Genomic DNA, 24,610 nt, shown 5'->3' on the forward strand with positions numbered 1-24,610 from the left:
CTTTGGTCTTCTGGAAACCAAAGTCATCTTCTGGTTCTCTGATGTGGTGGGTAATCTAATTATTTTAAACTGTAGGCTGCCTACTAGGAGATCAGATTACACGGAGGAACTGAAATCTTATGGTCTATTTGGGTTTATCAATTCTTGTTGACTGCTATCCTTCGTATTTAGTTAGCCAGATATGAGCTTTCATCAGAACTCTTGGGGATTCCCTCTGCCATCTTAAGACATTCCTTTAGTGATCTCTGAAAATCAGGACTTATACAAAGAGTTCTGTTCCTTTAAGGAGGCAATAGTGTTCCAAGAAAGAAAAAGCACTTAGAAAGAACAAAAGCAGAATAAATCTAAGGAACTTGAGCCAGCGAATGATCTCCCAGGTTGAAAGTTAGGCAACAATTCTGTATTAGACTCTTAAACAGAGACTGTAGGAAAAAGAATTCCATAACCTCTCTTAAGTTAAGTTTTAATATTTCCAATCCTTAGAGTTGAGAATTTCATGACAATATTCAATTTTGGGTCTCTCCTCCTGAAATTTTAGTCGATTTCCTCTGGTGTAACCCTCAGAGAAAATGAAGAAGAGTTGTTCACTAAGGATATAATGGGAAACCCAAATCACTCATATCTTAAAAAAAAAAAAAAAAAAAAGGAACTGGAAGTAGTCATCTTCATTTTTCTTTGTGCCAAATTGCAAAAAGAAAACCAAAAAGCAAGGTAACATATGAGTGAACAAATTAAACACAGATGAACAGGTCTGGAAGATAAGTCTCTCCCCAGCCAGATTATAATTCCACAGATTTCAGCATGTATTTTACTAAATAGAAGTTCTACAATTTAGTGCCTTGGCTTACCTAGGATATTAAATTTTGAAAAAAATGAAGGTGATTTAAAATTGAGCAGTGGTAGGAGGAGCCCTATGAGGTAGAAGGGCACTGTCTTGGACTTGTTCCACCACTTTTCAAACTGTTGGACTCCTGTGTCATTGGTGTAGAATATTATTACAGAGCGATTGTCAGGATGGCCACCACTCCCGGCACTTGGACAAATCACTGCAATAGGAAAGCACCATATTAGAGAAGATCATGAAGAACAGAAAATGACTGCCCCTAGAGGCTGAAGCTTGCTCAACTTTGACCATAAGCACTAAACTTCTCCTTTCTGGAGAAAAAAGAGGGTTATATTTAGGTATATTAGGAATCCTTTACCTATAAATAAAAATTAAGGGTAGGGGATCTTAGAAATTTTTGAGTTATATCCTTAATCTCCACTGGAAACTATAAAAATATCCTACCAAATATCCCTTGGTTTTATGCCACGGAGAAAATATTGGTCTGGATGGTATTTGGAATATCATTTGGAATGATATGAAATATTCATGGCAACTATAGTGATAACCTATACAAAGGCCAAAGAGCAGTTTATTTAACAATAAACAAAATCTATGGGTTTGGAATAAAAAGCAGGCATCATTGAAACAGCTGCCATTGTGCTTCCAAAACCTAAGCATTGAGTAAAGCTTAAAGACACTGAATTCCAGCAATCCACAGTAATTATCCTGGTAGTTTATTATACTTGACAGCAGTCTAAGAATCCAGTTGATATCCTGAGAAATGGAAAGTCAGTAAAATGTATTTTTCCCAACATTGATCCGTAAGTGGCAATTTCTTCTGTTATCAGAGAGGACACAAACCATTCTTACTGCATTTCTAACTTCATAATAGAACATTTGCTAATGTGTAGCTCTTTGTAAAGAATTTCTAATGCTGGTGAAAAAGACTCATGCTAGGCAGCCAAGAAAGTCATTTATACTCATCACTTGTCAAAGAAAAAGTGATATATTCATTTTTAAAGTTCTATTTTTAACTTTATTTTCTATCCATTATTTGGCACATCACAGAACCAAGTATTCAATGTGGTTTTTTTTTTTTTTCTTTCTTTCTTAGTCAGGATTTTGACATGACATGTGCTAATAATTATAGAAGAGCACAGGCTATGACAGTAAATTGACTAAAAATGAATCCCAACTTTGCTACTTAGTAACTCTGTGATTGTAGACAAGTCACTAAATTTTCTTTGCCTTAGTTTTTTCATATAGAGAGTGGAGATAGCAGTATCTACCTTAGAGGGCTGTTGTAAAACTTCTACACCAATGCTTACACACATTAAGTCTTCAATAAATATTAGCTGTAATTTTTTATTTTAACTGAAACATATTGTTCAATACTGTCACTCTTTCTCACACTGTTCAAAATAAATATTAGAGGAAAAATCAAGAAGAGCTGGTATCAACGTAAGACCACTATGCAAAGTAAATGGACTTTGCTGATTGTGTTCTCTAAACCATTAGTGTAACTGTGATCTTCATGAACTTAATGATGAACTGACTCCCTATGGAGAAGAAATCCTTTTAGGTATTAATAAACTAGCTTCATTAATTAATATCAGAATAGCAAAAGGAAAATAATTTTCTAAGTCAAGGTTATAATTTGCTTCTTCAAAAATTCTGAGGTAAGGGACACAGCACAAGAGATTTTAGTATAATTATTCAAAGGTGTGTATGTATGTGTTTATGTTCAAAGGAATAAAAGTTCATACTTCACTCATTCATTTTTTAGTTTTAACAAAAGATTAATTAGGTCTAATTAGGGGGAAAAGTAAGATACCATACAGCCAATATTGGAATGTATGCTTTATGAAGAGACTTTTGTCTGTTTGTTCATTACTATATCCCCAGAGCCTAGAACAGTTACTGATACATAGTAGGCTTAATAAATATTTGTTGAATGAATTTTCCTCTCAATAATCAATATGAATCTCCAGCAATATGACATTAATTTAATATCTCTGAAACCTAAATACATAAAAGCTTTAGGTAATTTCAAGGATAGTAGTATGCTAACAAGGTTACATTAGCTTTTATACTGATTTTGCCTTTGACTGCCATAGTGGATTAAAATCATCGGCCTCAAGGGTTTATTTTTTAAGGAAAATAACCTTCAAGGGTTATTTTTTAAAGGAAACCTTTCTAAGAAATTAATTTTTATTTGGGGTAAAGTTTCAATTTATTTGTCAAGATTTATTAACTTCTGTTCACTATTAATAGAATAATTTAATAATTTCCATTCTATAGAATGTTATGAATGACATTTTTGCATATACATTAATGACTAAAATAATAAATATTTAAAACAAAGTTAACAAATGGAGAACTATGCTTCTAGAGAGAAAATGATCATTATCCAAGGTGATCAGCAGTAATATAGATTCTTGAAAATATTTCTTGATTATTCACTGGCAAATATGGATATTACAGATGTGAGCTAAAATTGTGAGCTGCATAATGCAAATTAAATATTGGCTAGCTCACATTAGCATAATGTTTTGTCTTTATTTTTGTTTTTATTGATTTATTTTTAATACAATGACTGCCAACAATTCTGCATGGGATCAGTCAGGATGATTGTGAGGACCCAGGGCCTGGGGCCCCACCCCCCTCCTCCATTATTGAGATACACATAGCTGCCACATGACCACAGGCATCTCCACCCAGCAGGGAAAGCATTAAAACTCCCCTCCCCTAATCACTGTTAGTAACCAAATCTCAGACCTTGTAACCAAATATCGTGAGAAACTCCGTTGTCATAAACCTTCATAGGCCCCCCCCTCCCTTGACACTCCTCTGTCTCTCTGTGGAATGGTGGAAAGCTGACTTCACTCTTCTGACCCGCCACCATTAGAAAAAAATCATGTCCTGTTTTGTAAGCCCCTAATTAAACTCATGGGTAACTCCATGCCAGGTGCGTTCTTTGGTCTTGGGGCTAATCTGGGTTGAAACAATGATGATACAGATTTTTCACTATTTGACTAAAATAAAGTCATAGGTTCTACCTTAAATCCTTTTTGGAGCAAGGTAGGGAATAAAAAAATAAACTCTAAATTCCAAACTACTTACCAGGGTTGCTATCGTTGGTACTCAGTATAGTGTCTGTGTCATTAATGTGATGGATAAAATCTAAAAATTAAGGAGAAAAAAAACAGTTTAACACTGAATGAAGATGCTAAAATGTATCACACTCTAAAGATAAAATAAAGATTTTTATTTAAAAAACCTTTTAAGATTTACTGTGTGATAATACTGTCTAATACATGGAACCAAGACTACTTCATTGTCAACATAGCTTACTTGATTGAGGATTTTTTAAAAATCCACTCATAAGGCTCAATTAATACTGATTAAAAAACCCTGGAATAAAGATAATCTGCACAATTTTTTTACCTATACTCACAGTAATGTATATAAGCATAGTTAACTCTTACACAAAGTAAAGCTTTAAAATCAGTACAAAAGTAGAAAACCAATGCTTATCCATAGCCAAACTTGCTTGGACAATACTTTTTTTTTTTTTTTTCCCCCCCACAAAGTACAGTACATGGTTTATAGTCTCAAGGCTGCATAGTAATTGTTATGCTCACAAAAACTTTTGAGTTAAACTAAAGCAAAGAAAAAAAGCACATGCAAATACCTAGGAATTGATATCATTCTCTCAGTAAAACAAGCGAATGTTTAGAGACTGCATTTTCTTGCTAGCCTGAGGGTGTTTACTTTATTCTGTCTGGTGTTAATCTTTGTACAACCTTAGTAAGCATTAATATAAGTGTTTGTTGCTGTGAGGCTTAAATGACATGATAAAAGATGCTGAGTTAGGTTCTAAGTCATAGGTAAGTTAGGTATGCAAATTATTTACCACCATTATTTGCTTCCCAAGATAGAATAAAGAAGGCAGTTTAATGCTGTGGATTTTTATAATTTCTCCACGGGTAATTAGTGATTTAAGATCAAAAGTTTGGAATCTTTCTGTAATTTCTTGATGCCAAAGACTTACATAAGGCTAGTAAAACCTTGATACCAAGGCTCAACAAGATCAACGTGAAAAAGAAAAACTATCGACCAATATTTCTTTGAATAAATGCAAAAATTCTAAATAAAATATTAGCTCTCTACTCTCCAGAAAAGCAAACTGAATCCAGTAAGGAATTAAAAAATATACATCATGTCTAATTTAAGTTTACTTCATGTGATGGTTAAGTTCATTTGTCAACTTGGCCAGGTTTTAGTGTCCAGTTGTTTGGTCAAGCAAGCACTGGCCTGATGGTGAGGACATTTCATGAACTTAAATCATTAGTAGGTTGATTGCCATCTATGGCTGATTACATCTACAATCAACTAAGGAGACGGACTTCAACAATGTGAGGAGTCTCCAGACGAACATACCCCAGAATATAAGAATGGTTTAAATGTTAGAATGTTAGAAAATGTATTCATTTAATTCACCACACTAAGAATTTAAAGGGGAAAAATTTCATGATCATCTCAAGAGATGCAGATTAAATATCTGAAAATATTCAACACATATTAAAAAAATGCTTAAGAAAACACCAGTAGTTGAGAACTTATTTAACTTAAGGGTACAACCAACATCCCACAACAAATATATATAATGGTGAAATATTAGAAAGATTTCCTCAGGAAAATATATCTACTAGGCCTGCTTCTATACAATGTTATATTTTAAAAAAATACATATGTATGTATATATGTGTCTGTGTATGTGTGTATATATAAAATATGTATGTGAATATATAAAAATATGTATGTATATATATAAAACGTGTATGTATATAAATTTGCGTGCATACGTATATAAATGTGTGTGAACATATAATATAAATTAGAAAGGATGAAGCTTTCATTATTAGAGATAATGTAAATTTTCTACCTAAACAGAAAATCCAAAGTGAATCTAAAAAATTATTAGAATCAAAAAGTATTGGAATCTAGCAAGTTTCCTAGGTTCAAGGTAAATATTCAAAAATTAATTTGGTTTTTTATTATAGCAACAAATAATTTGATTATGTAATTAAAAGACAAATCATTACTTTCTGGGTAGATGGAAATGTTCTACTTCATAAAGAGGGTGAGAATTACATGGCTGTATCCATTTGTCAAAAGTTCATGGCTAAAATTTGTATATTTCAATGACTGTATATTCTATCTAAAAAAGAAGAACCATACATATAATAGTGGGTGGGGAGTAGGTACAGATGAGTCTTTCTTAATGGATGCGATGTTGTTCCCAAGGGGGAAGAAATCTGTTCTTAGGGGAGGTTAAAAAAATCTTACTCTTTTTATGTACAAAGCATAGATATACATGCAGTTCATAAACAGATATACACTATATCTGTGGTGTTAAAATTTCATGGCAAGTGCAATTAGGAAAAAAAATGTTTAAGAAAGTTCCTTGAGGAAGTGATAATGAAAAAAAGTTTGAGAAATACTGGTATAGATGATTTGAGAATGGCAGAATGTGGATAATGGTTGAAGCTAGGTGAAGGAAACATGAGTTCCTCATACTATTTTGTTTACTTTGTATATGTTTGAAATTTTTGATAATAAAAAGTACGTGTGTGTAAAATTAAAACTACATTTACAATAAAAATTTTAAGATTTTGAAAAGTCTAAAAAAGATATCAAGACTTTTATCAAAAAAAATTTAAGACATTAAAAAAGACTAATTAAAATGCCATGATCACAGAAAGCAAGATTCGGTATCTTAATGAGGAGATCAATTCTGTCCATATCTATAAATCCAGTGCAATTCCAATCGAATTCTAAACTCAGAACCCTAATGACATCAATTCTCTCCACAATGACTGATAAATTCAATGCCATTTCAATCAAATTCTAATTGACATTTTGTAGAACATGACAAATTGATTCTAAAGTAAACGTGGAAGAGCAAAGGACCATAATGGAAAAAGGCTGATTAATTTGAAGTAAAAGTAAAAACCTCTGAATAGTAGAGCCACCATATGAAAAGTGAAGACAAAACATTAACTAAAAGATATTTGCAACACAATAATGGACAAAAGATTAGTATTCAAATTTTTAAAAAGAGCTCCTAAAAACAAAAAAGAAAAAGACCAAGTCCAATAGAAAAATGGGAAAAGGATATGAACAAGCAATTTAATGGCTAAAATAATTAAGAGAAGATGTCTTACATCATTCCTCATGAGGAAGAAAGCAAATTAAAACTCTACCTTGAGTGGCAAAATTTTAGAAGTATGATAATAACAAGTGTGGGTGAAGATGAGGAACAAGGCAAACTTTATATGTTGGCAGGAATATAAGTGGTACTAGCATGCTAGAGAACAATTCGGCAATTTCTAATAAAGTTGAAAATGTAAATATTCCAAATTCCAGCAATTTGTCTTATTGGTACATAGCCTGAAGAAACTCCCCCAGGTGTACACAAGGAAACAGAAACAAGGATGTTTACTGAAGCTTTGTTTGTAATAGCAAAATAACTGAAAACAAACATCCATCAACAAAAAAAAGGATAAAGTTGTGGTTTACTACTCTAAAATGTTTAGAAATTAGACAAATATATGGACAGAGAGACAGAAAGATAGATGAAAGAAAGAAAAGATGGAAGAAAGCAAGAAAGAAGGGGTGGGGAGAGGGAGAGAGAGAGAGAGAGAGATAGACAACAAAAGTGGCAAGATGTTAAAATTTGGTAAATCTGGGTGTCTGGGTAGGGGGTATACTATAGTTTTCTGAATAGATTTTGTATTATTTTTGCAACTGTAAGATTGAAATGATTTTCAAATAAAAAGCAAAAAAAAAGTGGTATATTCATATAATAGAATACTATAAAGCAGTTAAAATGAACTAGAACAAGGTATATTAAAGATGATTGATAGACTTCTGGGAAGATGGTGGAATAGGATAAGGATAGATCACTCTTCTACCCTGGAACAACTAGAGAAAAGGCAGAAAAAGTTCAGGACGGCAGTTCCAGGGTATGGGTGATCAGAGAGGGACTTCTATATTACACAAGGAGGACCTGGATGAAAAAGTGGAGAAATTACAACAGAGACAGTGGTGAGTTTATTCAATTGCAATCACACCTGTGGCCGGCTGCTACAAGTTGGCCGCATTAGGTGCCAGAGGAGAGGTGCATTCACACTTCTGCTGACAGCTGGGGAGATCACCCCTCTTGGTCCCACAGCCAGGAGTTCCTGTGTGGGAATCCAGGAGCCAGCAGACTCATTTTATCCATACACAGAGACCCTGCTGTGATGCCCACTGACTCCACCCCATCTCGGAGGCAGGCCGCTATGGGCACCTGATTTGGGGGGAGACTGGGAGGCCCTCCCCTTGGGAGGAGGGAGGAACACAGAGCAGAGCTGATCTGACAATAAGGGGGCCAGAGAAACACTCTGGGTCCCACTGCCTCTGCCTTTTCTCCATGGAGGCCCAGAGCACTCACAGTGTGCATGGGTGGAGAGGCAGGGGCAAGCCACACTGCAGTACCAGGAGCTCTTACCCCACCCCAGAGGCACATGGGTACACATTGGCCTGGGTTGTGTGGGCTGGCGAAAAGCAGGGCACTCCTGGGTTGGTTGCAGACTGAGGAAGCTGAACCACTTAGTACCACAGCCTATGGTCATTCATATGGAAGCCTGGGAATTACCGAACCCATTATGCTCACAAGCAGATTCTCTGAGGTGCACAACGCCCATCCCACACTCCCAGGGCTGGCGGCTTCCAGCACACACGGAGACCTGTGACACTGACCAAATTGTTGCCTGGTTGGGACCCCACCCAGTGGACTGCCACAGTTGGGAACTGGAGGGCTTGTGGGTAAGAGGTGGGCAAAGAGTGCCATCTGCTGAGAAGACAGGGAGAGTGCACTCTGGCAAACTGCTTTTCTGCCCAGCCTTTAACAGACTTCCAAATAGAGTTGCACTTCCTGCATGAGGCCCTGGCCCTGGTTTGGCTGGGAATTACTGACAAGCCAAGAGCCAAAGGAGACCTTCAATGCAAACCCAAGCAACTATAAAATATTAGGCGAGTGAGGGAAATCAACTTTCAAAATAACCTTATCAAGATAATCACATGCCTAGAAACCAAAAAAAAAAAAAAAAAAAAACAAAAAACCCACAAAGTATATAAGATGGAAGATATGGCCAAGCCAAATGACCAAACCAAAAAGCTGGAGGAGACACAGAATTTGGCACAACCCCTAAATAAATTCAGTGGGTTGGCTGACCACATAAAGGATATCAAGAAGACACTAGAAGAACATGAAGAAGAATTTGAATAAAAATAGAAAAATAACAGATCTTACAGAAATGAAAGATACTGTAGATCAAATAAAAATATATTAGAGACACATAACAGCAGATTCAAAGAGGCAGAAGAAAGAATGTGCAAGCTAGAAGACAGGGCAACTGAATTCGAAGGCACAAAAGAACAAATGGTGAAAAAGATGGAAAAATTTGAATTGGGTGGCAGGGAAACAACGGATAACATTAAGTGCACAAATGTAAGAATCACTGGTGTCCGAGAAGGAGAAGAGACAAATAAAAGGCTAGGAAGAATATTAAAGGAGATAATAGCGGAAAACTTCCCAACCCTTATGAAAGACATAAATATGAAAATCAAAGAAGCCCAACAAACTCAAAATAGAATAAATCCAAAAAGACCCACCAAGCCACACAGTAATCATCTGACTAATGCTGAAGAGGAGAGAGTCCTGAAAGTAGCACAAGAAAAGCAATCCACCGCATACAAGGGAAGCCATGTAACACCAAGAGCTGACTAACCAACAGGCACCATGGAGGCAAGAAGACAGTGGTATGATATATTTAAGATTCTGAAAGAGTAAAATTGCCAGCCAAGAATTCTTCATCTAGCAAAGCTGTCCTTCAAAAGTGAGGGAGAGTTTAAAATTTTCACAGACAAACAAATATTGAGAGAATTTGTTAACAAGAGATCTGCCCTGCAAGAAATACTAAAGGGAGTACTGTTGGCTGAAAAAAAACAAAAGGAGAGAGAGGCTTGCGGGAGGGGACAAGGGCACAGAACTGAAGAGTATTAGTAAGGGTTACTTAAAGGATAAAAAGAGAGAGGAAAAACAGATCTGACAAATTAAAAACAAAGGATAAGATGGCTGAATCAAAAACTGCATTTACAGTAATAATTTTCAATGTTAATAAATTAAACTCCCCAATTAAAAGATACAGAAAGGAAGAACAGATTAAAATATATGATCCATCTATATGCTGTTACAAGACACATCTTAGATCCAAGGATACAAATAGATTGAAAGTGAAAGGATGGAAAACATATTCCACGCAAGTTGTAATCAAAAGAAAGCAGGGGTAGCCATAATAATATCAGACAAAATAGACTTTAAGTGCAAAGATATCATAAGAGACAAGGAAAGACACTATATATTAATAAAAGGGGCAATTCACCAAGAAGAAATAACGATCATAAATGTTTATGCACCCAATCAAGGAGCTCCAAAGTACATAAGGCAAACATTGGCAAAACTGAAGGGAGCAATAGACATTGCTCAATAATAGTGGGAGACTTCAAAACACCACTCTTTTCTATAGATTGAACAATCAGACAAAGGATCTATAAGGAAATAGAGGACCTAAGCAATATGATAAATGAATTAGACTTAATAGACATATATAGATTGCTGCACTCCAAAACTGAGGATATACATTCTTCTCCAGTGTTCATGGAACATTCTCCAAGGTAGATCATATGCTGGGGCAAAAAACCAGTCTTAATAATTTTAAGAAGACTAAATTTATTCAAAGCACTTTCTCTGACCATAATAGAATGAAGCTAGAAATCAATAACTACCAAAGATCCAGAACTTCACAAATATATGGAGGTTAAACAACACATTCCTAAATAATCAGTGGGTCAAAGAAGAAACTGCATAATTTCAAGAGAAATCCGTAAGTAACTGGAGATGAATGAAAATGATAATACAACATATCAAAACTTATGGGATGCAGTGAAGGTGGTACTGAGATGGAAATTTATAGCCCTAAATGTTTACATTAAAAAGGAAGAAAGAGCTAAAACCAAAGACTTAATGGAACAACTGAAGAAACTAGAGAAAGATGAGCAAACTAACCCTAAAGCTAGCAGAAGGAAAGAAATAGCAAAGATTAAAGCAGAAATAACAGAATTGGAGACCAAATATCAGTACAATCAATAAAACCAAAAGTTGGTTCTTTGAGAAGATCAGGAAGATTGACAAACCCTTAGCTAGACTGACAAGGTGAAAATGAGAAGATGCAAATAAACAAAATCAGAAACAGGAGGGGGTCATTACCATGGACCCCAAAGAAATTAAAAAAATCAAAAGAGGATATTATGAACAACCATATGCCAACAAACTAGACAACTTAGACGAAATGGACAATTTCCTAGAAACACACAAACAACCTATACTGACTCAAAAAGAAATAGAAGACCTCAACAAACCAATCACAAATAAAGAGATTCAATCAGTCATCAAAAACCTTCCTACAAAGAAAAGCCCAGCGCCAGATGATTTCACAGGGGAATTTTACCAAATATTCCAAAAAGAACTAACACCAATCCTGCTCAAACTCTTCCAAAAAAAATGAAGAAAAAGGAACACTACCTAACTCACTCTATGAAGCTAATATCACCCTAATACCAAAACCTGATAAAGATACTACAAGAAAGGAAAACTCTAGGCCAATCTCCCTAATGAATATATGTGCAAAAATTTACAACAAAATACTTGCAAATCGAATTCAACGGTACATTAAAAGAATAATACACCATAATCAAGTGGGGTTTATTCTAGGCATGCAAGGGTGGTTCAACATAAGAAAATCAATTAATGCAATACAACACATTAAGAAATCAAAAGGGAAAAATCACATGTTCATCTTGATTAATGCTGAAAAGGCATTTGACAAAATTCAGCACCCTTTCCTGATAAAAACACTTCAAAAGGTAGGAATCAAAGGAAACTTCCTCAATATGATAAGGGGAATACATGAAAAGCCTACAGTTAGCATTGTACTTAATGGTGAGAAGCTGAAAGTCTTCCCTCTGAGATCAGAAATGAGACAAGGATGCCCAGTGTCACCAATGTTATTCAATATTTTGCTAGACGTTCTAGCTAGAGCAATCAGGCAAGAAAAAGAAATAAAAGGCATCCACCTCAGAAAGGAAGAAGTAAAACTCTCATTATTTGCAGATGACATGATCCTATACTTGGAAAATCCAGAGAAATCTGCAATAAGGCTACTTGAGCTAATAAACAAATTCAGCAAAGTGGCAGGACACAAGATAAACACGCAAGAATCAGTAGTGTTTCTATACACTAAGAATGAGCTAACCAAGGAGGAAATTAAGAAAAAAATTCCACTCACAACAGCAACTAAAAGAATCAAGTATCTATGAATAAATTTAACCAAGGAAGTAAAGGACCTGTACACAGAAAAATACAAAACATTGCTAAAAGAAATCAAAGAATTAAATAGGTGGAAAGACATTCTGAGGTCATGGATAGGAAGGCTAATGTTGTTAAGATGTCAATTCACCCAAAACTGATCTACAGATTCAATGCAATACCAATCAAAATTCCAATAACCTATTTTTCAGAATTGGAAAAGTTTTCAAATTTATTTGGAAGGGAAAGAGGTCTCGAAAAGCCAAAACATCCAAGAAAAAGAAAAACGAAGTGGGCAGACTTACACTTCCTGACTTTAAAGTTTATTAGAAAGCCACAAGGGTCAAAACAGCATGGTATTGGCACAAAAACAGACATACTGATCAGTGCAATTGAACTGAGAGTTCGGAAATAGACCCTCAAATCTATGGTCAATTGATTTTTGACAAGGGGGCTAATCATCTCAACTGGGACAGAATAGTCTCTTCAATAAAAGGGATGGGAGAAATGGATATCTATATCCAAACAAATGAAAGAGGATACCCAGCTCACACTCTATACAAAAATTAACTCCAAGTGGATCAAAGACCTAAATATAAGAGCCAGTACCATAAAGCTCCTGAAAAAAAATATAGGGAAACATCTTCAAGACTTAGTTAAAGGAGGTAGCTTCTTAGATCTGATATCCAAAACACAAGCAACAAAAGAAAAAATAGACAAATAAGAACCCCTCAAGATTGAACACTTCTGTGCTTCAAAGGAGTTTGTTAAAAAGGTGAAGAGGTAGCCAAATCAATGGGAAAGAATATTTGGAAACCATATAATCTGTTAAGGGTTTGATATCCAAAATACATAAAGAAATCCTAAAACTCAACAACAAAGGGACAGTTAACCTAATTATAAAATGGGCAAAAGATATGAATAGACATTTCCAAAGAGGAAATACAAATGGCTAAGAAGTACATGAAAAGATGTTCATCTTCATTAGTTATTAGGGAGATGCAAATCAAAACCACAATGAAATATCATCTCACACCTATAAGAATGGCTGATATTAAACAAATAGGAAACTACAAGTGTTGGAGAGGATGTGAAGAAATAGGAACACTTATTCATTACTGGTAGGAATGTAAAATGGTACAGTCACTGTGGAAGACAGTTTGGCAGTTCCTCAGAAAACTAAATATTGAGTTGCCCTAAGATCTGGCAATTCTGCTACTTGGTATATACTCAGACGATCCAAAAGCAGTGACACAAACAGACATTTGTACACCAATGTTCATAGTGTCATTATTCACAACTGCCAAAAGATGGAAACAATCTAAGTGTCCATCAACAGATGAGTGGATAAACAAAATGTTATATAGACATACAATGGAATATTATGCAGCAGTTAGAAAAAATGAGGTCCTGAAGCATGCAACAACATGGATGAACCTTGAGGGAAATAAGCCCAGACACAAAAGGACAGATATGGTATGATTTCACTAATAAGAACCACCTAGAAAATGTAAACTCAGAGTTTTAAAATGTAGAATATTGGGGACCTAGAGTAGAAGCTAGAGAAGGGGAAGCAGTTACCTAATATGTACAGAATTGTTAAGCAGGTTGAACTTAAATATTTGGGAATGGATAGAGGTGATGGTAGTTTGTTATTGGGATTATAAGTAATAACGCTGTATTGTAGGTGAATTTGATTTTAAAATTTCATATATCACTACAAATATATATAAGTCCTTGCATGAACTACTACAAATATATGACACTTGTACAAAGAGTTAATAATAGAGTGGTATATGGGGGAAAATTACCTATTGCATGCTATGGAGTATACTTAACAGTAATACTTTAATATTCTTTCATCAACAGTAATGTTTAACACACCAATATTAGAAATTAAATTATTGGGGGGGGTAAGGGATATGGAGTGTTCTGGGTTTTCTTGTGTGTGTGTGTGTGTGTGTGTGTGTGTCTGTTATTTTTCTCTTTGGAACAGTGAAAACTGTCCAAAATTGAGAGTGATGATGAATACACAACTAAGTGAGGATCCTGTGAGACACAAACTGTATACTTTGGATAGAATATATGGAATGTGAACATATCTCAATAAAATCTTCAGATTCAAAAATAATAATAATAAATAAAGATAAAAAAAGCATTGATAAGCTTCTTCTCTTCCTCTAAGACTCTATTAAGAAGGTGAAAAGCTACAGACTAGGAGAAAATACTTACAAAAACATATATATGATAAAGGACTAGTGTTTATAACATAGAAAGAATTGTTATTACTGAATTACAAGAAGGCAAACAACTGAATTTTAAAATATTTCATCAAGGAAGATATATGACTAACCATACAAAAAAATGTTGAACATCTTTAGTCATTAGGGAAATTTGAATTATAACCACTGTAGGATACCAGTACACATGCATTCAATGGCTAAAATTAGAAACCCTGACAATGATGATGTGGAGTAACTGGGACTCTCATATTACTGGTGGGAGTACAAAATGGTACAATCACTGGAAGATAGTCTGAAATTTATCATAATATTAAACATATACTTGGCATGACAGCAATTCCACTCTTTGATATTTACCTAAGCTAATGGAAAACATATGTCCACACAAAAATTAGTATGTGAATAGTCATAGAAGCTTTATTCATGTTCTTAAACTGGAAGTAACCCAAATGTCCATCAGCTGGTGAATGCATAAATAAATTAAGATATATCCATTCGATGGGATACTACTCAACAATAAAAAGGGATCTGAAGAGAATTATGTTAATTGAGAGAAGCCAGACAAAACTACATGCTCTATCATTAATTTTAAGTGAATATGGGGGCACAAAACAGATCAGTGGATGCCATAGGTTGGGGTGGGAGGACAGGATATACTACAAAGAAGCATGAGGGATGTAAATGTTCTGTATCTTGATTATGATTTGCAGAAGACATTGAACTTTATACTTAAATGGGGTAATTTTTACTGTATGTACATTATATCTCAAAAAGAGAAGATACTACAGATGGAATAAATTGTTGAGAAATGTGAAAAAAGATGATTGAGACAAAAAAGCAAGTTGCAAGAGTATTTACATAGATTAAAAACATGCAAAATAATATTATATTCTGCTCATATAATGTATGTAGTAAAAGTACAAAAAGATGCATGGGAATGATAAACACCAAATTTATGGAAGAAAGAAAATGAGACTGTGAAGGTGTACACAACTCTATCTATACTATTTTATTTCTATAAGAATAGAGAATTAATATAAGTATGGCAAAATGTTAAGACATTAAAGCTTACTAGTAGGTACACTTGTATGTATATTAGCTTCTGCATTTTTTGGTGGCTTGGAAAATTATGAATTATTTCATAATTTTTAATAAAATAAAAATGCTTGGTAATAAAAATTAATTAAAATGCTAATTTTACTGTTTAAAAAAAAAAATAAAAATAGCATTTACCCACTCCCCATCAGTCTCACCAAAAAAAAAAAAAAAAAAAAAACTCCTGGGAACTGGCTGTAGTCATCGTTAGAACTTATTTTGAAATTTGGTTTCTATATAAATCTAGATTTTAAATATATAGGATTTATGGGATTTGTATTGTTTTTGCAACTGTTCCTATAACTTTGAATTTATTTCAAAATGAAATGTAAATATATATATAGGATTTATTTAAAGCCACCTATACATATACCAAATTTTCAGTCATCAGGAAAGAAATTAGCATCTTATTAAATACGAAATGAACACTTTCTGTCAAACTCAAAATTATTATAAAAAGTATTTGGTCTGAATTTCTAAGACCTTCTTCAGAATTCAAGTTACTCATTTAAGGAGACTAAAATTTTTAATATGTAAACAATTTATTTACCACATATCTTTCGTTAGTCTACTGTTTCCAAATTTTACATCCTAATGTTTTGAAAATAAGTGACTGAATTTTTTTTTCTCTAAAGTCTACTCATCAAATTTAGCAACAAAAACCAATAAACTTGTTATTGGGATTGTAAGTAATAATGTTGTTTTGTTCATAAACTTTTACACTAAAATTTCATGGTAAAGATTTAAACAATGTTTAAAATATCTGCTGGGGCTTAGAATATTTTATATTTAGAGATTTTGAAGGACTGTTATTTATTCAAAAACTAATTTTTGAAAATGAACATAAACATTACATTTGAGATTATAACTGCAGAAAACAAACTGAACAAAGTATAATTTCCAAAATTACAAAATTACTTCCTACTTTATCACAAGTTCTGACATTTAAGGCTGGAACTAAAACATTACATACATTTATAATTGTATATGAAAGTATCTTAAAATTTATGATATGGATACTTACTAAAAATAAACTTTCCTGTGTTAAAAAGAAAATTAGACATAAGCACCCAATAAACTATCATTGCTCCAATGAGAGACACCAAGGAGAAAAGGAGACTCGACCACTGCCCAAATGAACCAAAATAATATCTGCAGACATCTGGATATTCCCAGGTAGTGGTATCCAATGAAGCTAGATAAAAATAAAAGAGAAATAATAAAAGTATATATTGATCACATATTCCATACTCATGATTTGTTTTCACCAAATTAACTTAAAATATTTAGCAAAAGATTTTAGCTATTCCCACCAACAGATATTCGAACATATTACCAAGTAACAGCAATTAAAACACTAGAGTAGCTTTATTGCATATTATAGTATCTGGAAAAACTGATTCTCCCTAATCTTTTTTTTTTTCTCTTAAATTTTTGGCTCTTCATGGGTATTTATTATTCCATGTTAACTTTAGGGTTATTTTTATCTAAGTCCAAATTAAACTTTTATCAAAATGTCACTGAATTTATATATTTGACATTTTTATACTAAATCTTCCTATCTAAGAACATAGTACACTTTTCCTACTTGTTCAGCTCTTATTCTTTGTCTTTAGATATTTTATATTTTTCTTCATATAGATGTGTTCCTGTTTTGCTAAATTTATTTCTAAGTCCTTTTCAGTTTACTGCTATTGTGAAATAGAATGATTTTTTCTGCTTTCTAGCTCTAGTTATTGATTACTGATCTTATATACACCAATTTTTCAAATTCTCTTATTAATTCTAAAAGTACTAGCAACTCTTAGGATTTCTGATATTAGAATTAGATCAACAGCAAAACGATAATTCTAAGTCTTCCAGTTTATTATTTAGTTTTCTTTTCTTGCTGCATTTGATAATACACCCCCCCCCCAAAAAAAAAAAAACCTCTGAATAATTATGAGGATTACAACCATTCCTGTGTTGTTCTTGACTTTAATGGAAATGGCTTTAGCATTTCACCACTTTAGAATGACGCTGGCACTGGTTTGGGGACAAATAGGCTTTACTGTTTTTAAGTGGCATCTTTCAGTACCACACTTACTTAGTTTTCATCAAGAAATGACTGAATAGTAACAAATGCCCTTTTGGTATCTATTCTATCACTATGGTTTTTCTCCTTTAATTTGATGATGTAATGAATTATGTTGGATTTCTTAATAATGAAACATCATGGTATCCCTAAAATAAACTCTATTTACACATAGACAAAAAAATGTATTCTTTTGATACATTGGTGGATTGTGATAATGTTTTACATAGAAGTTTTACATCTATAGCTTTTTTCTCCCCCCCCTTTTTTTGGTACTATCAGGTTTGCACTAGGATTGTGTTGACTTTGTAAAATGCACTGATGAAAGTTCATCTTTTAAATGGCATAGAATAGTTGAATTAGCATTGGAACTACCTGTTCTTTAACAATGATAAAGAGAACTCAGCAAATGCATTTTAAAAGAGATCCCAAATTAGAGATGCACAAATCAAACAGAAAACCTTGCACTTACTGCATATGTTTAAAGAGGTCTTCCAAGTTCAGTCAAAATATTCTTTAGAAATGAAGAGCCAAAAATAGTTTCTCTACCCATTTAGCAACTAGAACAAATCTCCTCTCAAGACTTTTAAACAATACTCTAGAACAGTGATTCTAAGACTAGATTTGGTTTACGTAAAGAAGGAAGCTGCTTAGTAGAGATAGACAAACTGGAGGCAAAGCCTGGTCTGCTGATTCATACTTGCTAAGCTTCAAAGAGATAATGCATGCCTATTTGTAAAAATATATATTTACACAGCTTGTATACATATAAAAATATAGAGTAACATATAAACTATTTAAAAGCAACCTAAAAAAGATATTTTACTGATACAGATAAGTTGAGGTAATGTGCTGGTGCAACTTTAAGAATTTACACAAAAGACATTATTGCTTACATTTTCATCTTTTTCTATTTAAAATGTTTACTTTTAGGAGATTCCAACATTTAGGTATTTTGGTTATGTATAGGTTAAAACAAGTCACTGTTAAGTATTAAGAACCAGAATTCTTAATTTAATTCTGGCAAAGACCTTATTTTTAAAAATAGAATTTTAAATTATTCTCTTGAGGAAACTAGCACCAAAGTGAATGCAAAGAATTCCCAGTCTGTCTGAATTTCAAAGGCAGCCATTAATGTATTACACCATAACAGCTCAGGCAAATGCTATGAATTAGAGAAGTAAATCTCTAGGCATAAAGTAGACAGTTAACATACACTTGTGGAATATACATTATTAATGATCTATTACAAAAGGAATATTTATTAATACCCACATTACTAATCTATTTTTATGTGTCAAATTCTTACATATCTTAGTCCGTGATTTCACTACTCTGTAGCAGCAATAAAGTGTTAAAAGGCCCATCAACATGATGACACACATTCCAGTAGTAAATCCAGCCTGTATAAACATAAAAATATAGAGTAACATATATCATCACATAAGAATAAATTCATTTGTGACTGTATTATCCTACCCTAGACACTCATGATAAAAAGGTAGGAACCAATGGAAAATTAAATGTAACCATCTATTTTCCTTAATTTTATATAGGTTTATTAGAACTTCCATTGACAAAAGGTGTGTTGTAAAATTATATTACCTGTTTTATGCCCCATGGAATACTTAGTATAGATGTTCCCATCATGGTATTCCAAATCATAAAACTGAAAACAGAGTAATAACAGTAAAAATATGGAATTTAACTCTTCAAACACTGCAATTAGGCCTAAAATAAAAATAACCAGTAATTTTCATTCATAAATAATTTAAATTATGATTCAAAAAAGTAGTTGTACTCACATGGTTACTAAACTAGTGTTTTTACCGTATCCTTCACTGTAACTTTCAAGTTTATAAGCAGAACCCAATGGACTATATACATAGCATTCTCCTGGAGCTGGAACTACATGATCTGGAGCAATCTGGTAAAAAGAAAAATAGAGGAATGTGCTGCAATGTCAGAACCAGTAAATGTGAAAAAGAGAATATTTTCTATGTACAGAGTACCTGATTCTAGACAGATTATTAAATATCACAATCAAATAAATAATATGTACCCCTGTTAATTTACAAAAATTCTTTTTCAAATGTAGAGGAAGACCTGAAGGAGCAAAAGTTTAGAAACTACAAACACAATAAATTCTCCATCTGAAATGGGATGAATTCCTAGAATATGCAGCTGTCAAAATATTTTTTCTCTTCATTTTCAGGACAAAGGAGGAAGAAGAGCCAGCAAGACTGAGATAAAAGGAATCCTGGATGGAGGAGACTTGGGACTTAAGTGAGGGGAGTTATAAGAACTAAGTGGTCACTGAACACCTATGGGAGAGTGGTTTTAGCAAAGTGGGGAACTCAGACTATAAGAAATCAAGAAGTCAACAGAAGACAAAGAAAGGAATAGTAAATATAGACTATTCTTTTAAATGCTTTGATAGAATAAAAAAGTGAGCTAAGTCAATGGGCTTAAGAAAAAGGTAAGAGATTTAAGCATGTAAGCAAAAGAGAAGGTGTCATCAGAGAGAGGCTGAAGACATAATAGAGATTGATTGAACAGATCTATGTTTCTTACACACATAGCTCCCACCCTACGCCTTTACATTTCTTCCTAGTCCTGCTCCTGTATTTTGAAAGGGAAAAAAAATACTGTTTCCTGATGAAATTCTGCCCACCTCCCTGAGAACAGTCAGTTCCTTGAGAATACATAGTCTTTATTACATATAGTAGCTAAAGGCATAGGAGATGACTGGTACAAATCAGCAATCTTTAATTTAACATCTACTATGTAAATCTACAACTTTGGGCTAGATACAGCATTCAAGAGAAAAATAATATACAGCTCTAACCTCAAGAAGTTTAAATTCCAGTTGGAATCTCCAATTGAAGACACATAAAGCTATAAGACAAGGACATAAGACAGAATAAAAATTAAGTGTCATATTCTGTGAAACCTATCACAAGAATGACAAAAAAATTAATGGAGGCTAGAAATACTTGGGGAAGACTTTGATAAAGAGAACAGTAGGCTTTAGTAGGTAGAGAGGATACAGATTGGTACAAAAAGAAAAGGTGTCAAGTCCATTTCCCTTCATGTATATGACTGGTAGCATGTTGTGGGCAAAGAATGTCTTGGATGCTGTTTGGTGTGGCTTTGTAAACTACTTTCTAGAGATACAAAGGCATATATAGATATGGGTCTGCTTCTATCTCTTTACCCACGATCCTCTTAAGTCTGGGTTTTGTTGTCTTCTGTCATGGGGAGGAAATTAAAAAGGGGCAGGACCATGTCTGCGGCAGACAGAAGATAAGCGATCAGAGCAGGCAAAGCAAGTTCAGAAAACATATGTAGGGCATATATTTTGGAAATATATGTAGGGCAGGATTAGAAGCTAAAGGATAAGAAGTCGCAAATTCTCAGGAGATACAGGAAAATTGAAAGGTTGGATTCCACACTCTGGCAGGAGTCTAATATGAATCACAAGGGATCATCTTAAATTGCAGATTTTAATTTAGTAGGTCTGGAATGAGGCCTGAGATTCTGCATTTTAACAAGCGCCAAGCAAATAATGTACATTCAGGCCTAAAATGGCCCAGTCAGTATCTCTGAAGTTTGCTCCCATGAATAGAGCTGCTAGGAGCTCTGCATTAGACCCGGAGATACTGGATTACTTCTACTCTCCAGAGAGCTCAGATTACTTTATTATGAAACCAAGACTTTACCACAATTACTGATGGAAATAAGCCAAAAACAGGGGAACAAATTACCCTACCCAGAACAATCTGGAAGTCCCTACTTTGGCTATGCAAAAGGGGATCTTAATACTTTCCATGGCTATTGTGAGGATTAACTGAAAGATCTATGTTCAAATGACTAGCACAATCATTGCCTTACAGTAAACTCTAATGAATGTTGGTTTCCTTCTCCCTTTTTCTTACTAGTACCTATTAAAAGAAATCAGATTTTTCCTCCCAAAACATGTCTATCTTTCTTTAAGCTTTCAAGTTTCTAAGTATCTCATATATGATATTTTTATTATCAACTAATTTACTTATAATACATATTTTTGATCCCAAAATAATAATATAAATTTTAGAAGATCAGAGGTCAACAGTGGGCCAAATCTGGTCTTCAACCTATTATATTACAGCCCCTGAGCTAAGAATGGTTTTATTTATTTAAATGATTGTAAAATAAAAGCAAAGAAGAGTATGTGAAGTATGTGGCCTGCAAGGCCTAAAATATTTAGCATATTCCCGTTGACCTCTGTGCTTTATCTATAAAAGGATACTGGTAAATAGAAAAAATATTACATATACATAATATTTCCCACTTCTGTACAATATATCTAAAACATTTTTACCGTGTACCTTCAAACTTAAAAACTGAACAGGAGAGAGGATTGTGGGAAGATGGAGGAATAGGAGGCTCCAGAAATGAGCCCCTTCACCAAAACAACTATTGAACTGGCAGGAACAGTTTGAATCAACTATTTTGAGTCTCTGGAGTATAGTGGAACACTGCACAGCATACAGGGAGGAAGAGGCTAGCAACTTGCAGCAAATAACGGTGAGTTCCACCCTCCCTGCAGCAGTTAAGATCTCTACTCATCCAGCCTATGGTGTGTAGCAGTTGGGACTGAAGCTTGGGCTCCTGGTGCAGCTTGCTGGTGCTAGAATGGGATATAAAGACTTAGTCATCCAAATTCTGAGGTGTGTGGTCTGATCACTGACCACTGCTTTTTATTAGCTACATGAGATCCCTTGGGGCTAGGATCCAAACTCCCTCATGCAAAGGTGCCAGAGAATTCTTAAAGACAGTAAGTAACCTTCCTGAAAACTCTGGGAAACAGTTGAAAGGATGCATTAACTGGGCAAATGCTGAAACAAGAAAATGCAGCTTCAAAAGCCATGGAAAAAACTTCTAGTGTCTTTTCTGGTCCCTCCCGCACCCCCTGCATAATGTCAGATGGAGCCAGCTTGCACTCCCATTGTGGGTCCCTGGCCCTGTTCCACAGGGAGCAGAGTGGCCCTTGTGTGAATACTGGTGTGCAGGTATATCAGTGCCAAAATATCCAGTGGAAGTCTGGGGGATTGGGTTGGAGAACTTGTCTCAGACTCCCCCTCCCAGAGTTTGTCCTGAGGATGGAGAAGCAGCTTGCAAACAGTTGGGACAGCTTAAGAAACAATTAAACTGAAGTGGCCTGGGGCAGAGGCAAACAAAGGAGCATCCAGGAGGGAGTGAGAGTCTATTTCAAAGGAAATAGAGGGGGCATTCATTCAGCTCCTGTAAACTGTAATTCCTAAGGCCAGGAGGAAGCACAAGTCCAGGAAAAGAAATAGGCTCTTCAGCTCCTTACAGGCTCAGATAAGACAGAGGTCTCTGCACTTTGCATTTGCCTCAGGCTTATGTATTTAACTCAGGCTCCCAATGTTAATACTTTAAAATATTTAAGTGCACAGTGTGCAAAAACAAACAAAAAAAAGATTATAAGACAAATGAAGAAATAGGAAATGATGGTCCACCCAAAGGAACAAGATAAAAAAATCCAGAAACCATTAATGAAGAGGACCATAGTTTGGACATAATGGGCAGAGACTTTAAAAAAATCATCTTCAATATGCTTGAAAATATAAATGAAAACACAGAGGAAGAACTAAAGGAGATGAAGAAAACAATGAATGGACATTGAGATTCCCAAAAAGAAATACTGGAGTTGAAGAACACAATAATTGAAATGAAAAATTCCCTAGAGGGTTCTAACAGCAGATTGGAGGTGGCAGAAGAAAGAATCAGTAACCCTGGAGACAAGACAATTGAAATGATTCAGGCTGAAAAGCAGAAAGGAAAAAGAATAAAAAAGAGTCTCCTAAGAGACCTGTGGGACATCATCAAGTATACCAATGTATACATTATGGGAGTTCCAGAAGGAGATGAAAGAAAGGGCAGAAGGAATAGCCAAAGCAATACTGGCAGAAAACTCCTCAATTTTAACAAAAGACATGGATATGTACCTTCAAGAAGTCCAACTAACCCCATATAGGATAAATTCAAAGAGAATCACACCCACACATATAGTAATCAAACTGCCTAATGCCAAGGACAAGGAGAGAGCTCTGAGAGCAGCAAGAGAAAAGCAACATGCTATGTACAAGGGAATCCCAATAAGATAAAGTGCCAATTTCTCATCAGAAACTATGAAGGCAAGAAGGCAGTAATAGGAAATATTTAAAGTGCTGAAAGAAAACAATTGCCAACCAGGAATTTTCTATTTGGCAAGAATTTCTTTCAAAAATGAGAGAAAGATTGGACATTCCCAGGTAAACAAAAGCTGAGGGAGTTCAGCTTTGAATTCAGCAAAGTGGTGGGGTACAAGATAAACACACAAAAATCAGCAGTGTTTTTGTATGCCAGTAATGAACCAATCTGAAGAAAAAAAGGCAAGAAAAAATTCTGTTTACAGGAGGCGGGGCAAGATAGCGGCACTGGAAGGTGTGGTATTAAGTTAGACCCCTAGAGCAACTAGTAAATAGACAGGAATAGCAAATAACTAGAAAATAGTCTGGAACAACTGATAGGGAAAACATCTGTGACTGAACATACACCAGTCTGGAATGGGTGGAATGGCTGAGATCGCAGTATAGAACTGTAAGTAAAGCTCCCCAAACTGTGGCGCTGGCACCTCTCCCTCAACTGGCCCTGCAGGCTGAGTTGGAAAACTTCACTGTGGGAAAAAGAAGCAGTCCCTGCCAGGAGCAAGGGAATGTAGCTCAACCAAGCTCCAAATGAGGTTTTAATGGACAAATCTGGACTACTGAATACCAGCTACAAGCACAGATAAACCTGGAGCAAGCAGGAAAGGAACCAAGAGCTTTCTCCTGGCAGAGAGCAGGCAG

General features: G+C 34.6%; 1 protein-coding gene across 8 annotated transcripts in view; it reads right to left on the reverse strand.

Moving 5' to 3' along the window:
• SLC38A9 (solute carrier family 38 member 9) overlaps positions 1–24,610 on the reverse strand; it is a 103,589-nt gene that overhangs the window by 36,780 nt on the left and 42,199 nt on the right. For all 8 annotated transcript variants that reach the window (XR_005210953.1, XR_005210954.1, XR_005210952.1 and 5 more), the window contains 6 exons: positions 19,520–19,641; positions 19,320–19,383; positions 19,024–19,117; positions 16,665–16,835; positions 3,950–4,009; positions 849–1,046 (listed from right to left, as the gene is read on the reverse strand). Coding sequence is in view for 5 of the 8 variants with exons in the window: in XM_037799226.1 (XP_037655154.1) it covers positions 849–1,046; positions 3,950–4,009; positions 16,665–16,835; positions 19,024–19,117; positions 19,320–19,383; positions 19,520–19,641 (709 nt within the window). In the remaining 3 variants the exon portion in view is untranslated. The remainder of the gene's footprint in view (positions 1–848; positions 1,047–3,949; positions 4,010–16,664; positions 16,836–19,023; positions 19,118–19,319; positions 19,384–19,519; positions 19,642–24,610) is intronic.

Source organism: Choloepus didactylus, chromosome 11 (assembly GCF_015220235.1).
Source record: "Choloepus didactylus isolate mChoDid1 chromosome 11, mChoDid1.pri, whole genome shotgun sequence".
NCBI lineage: Eukaryota > Metazoa > Chordata > Mammalia > Pilosa > Megalonychidae > Choloepus > Choloepus didactylus.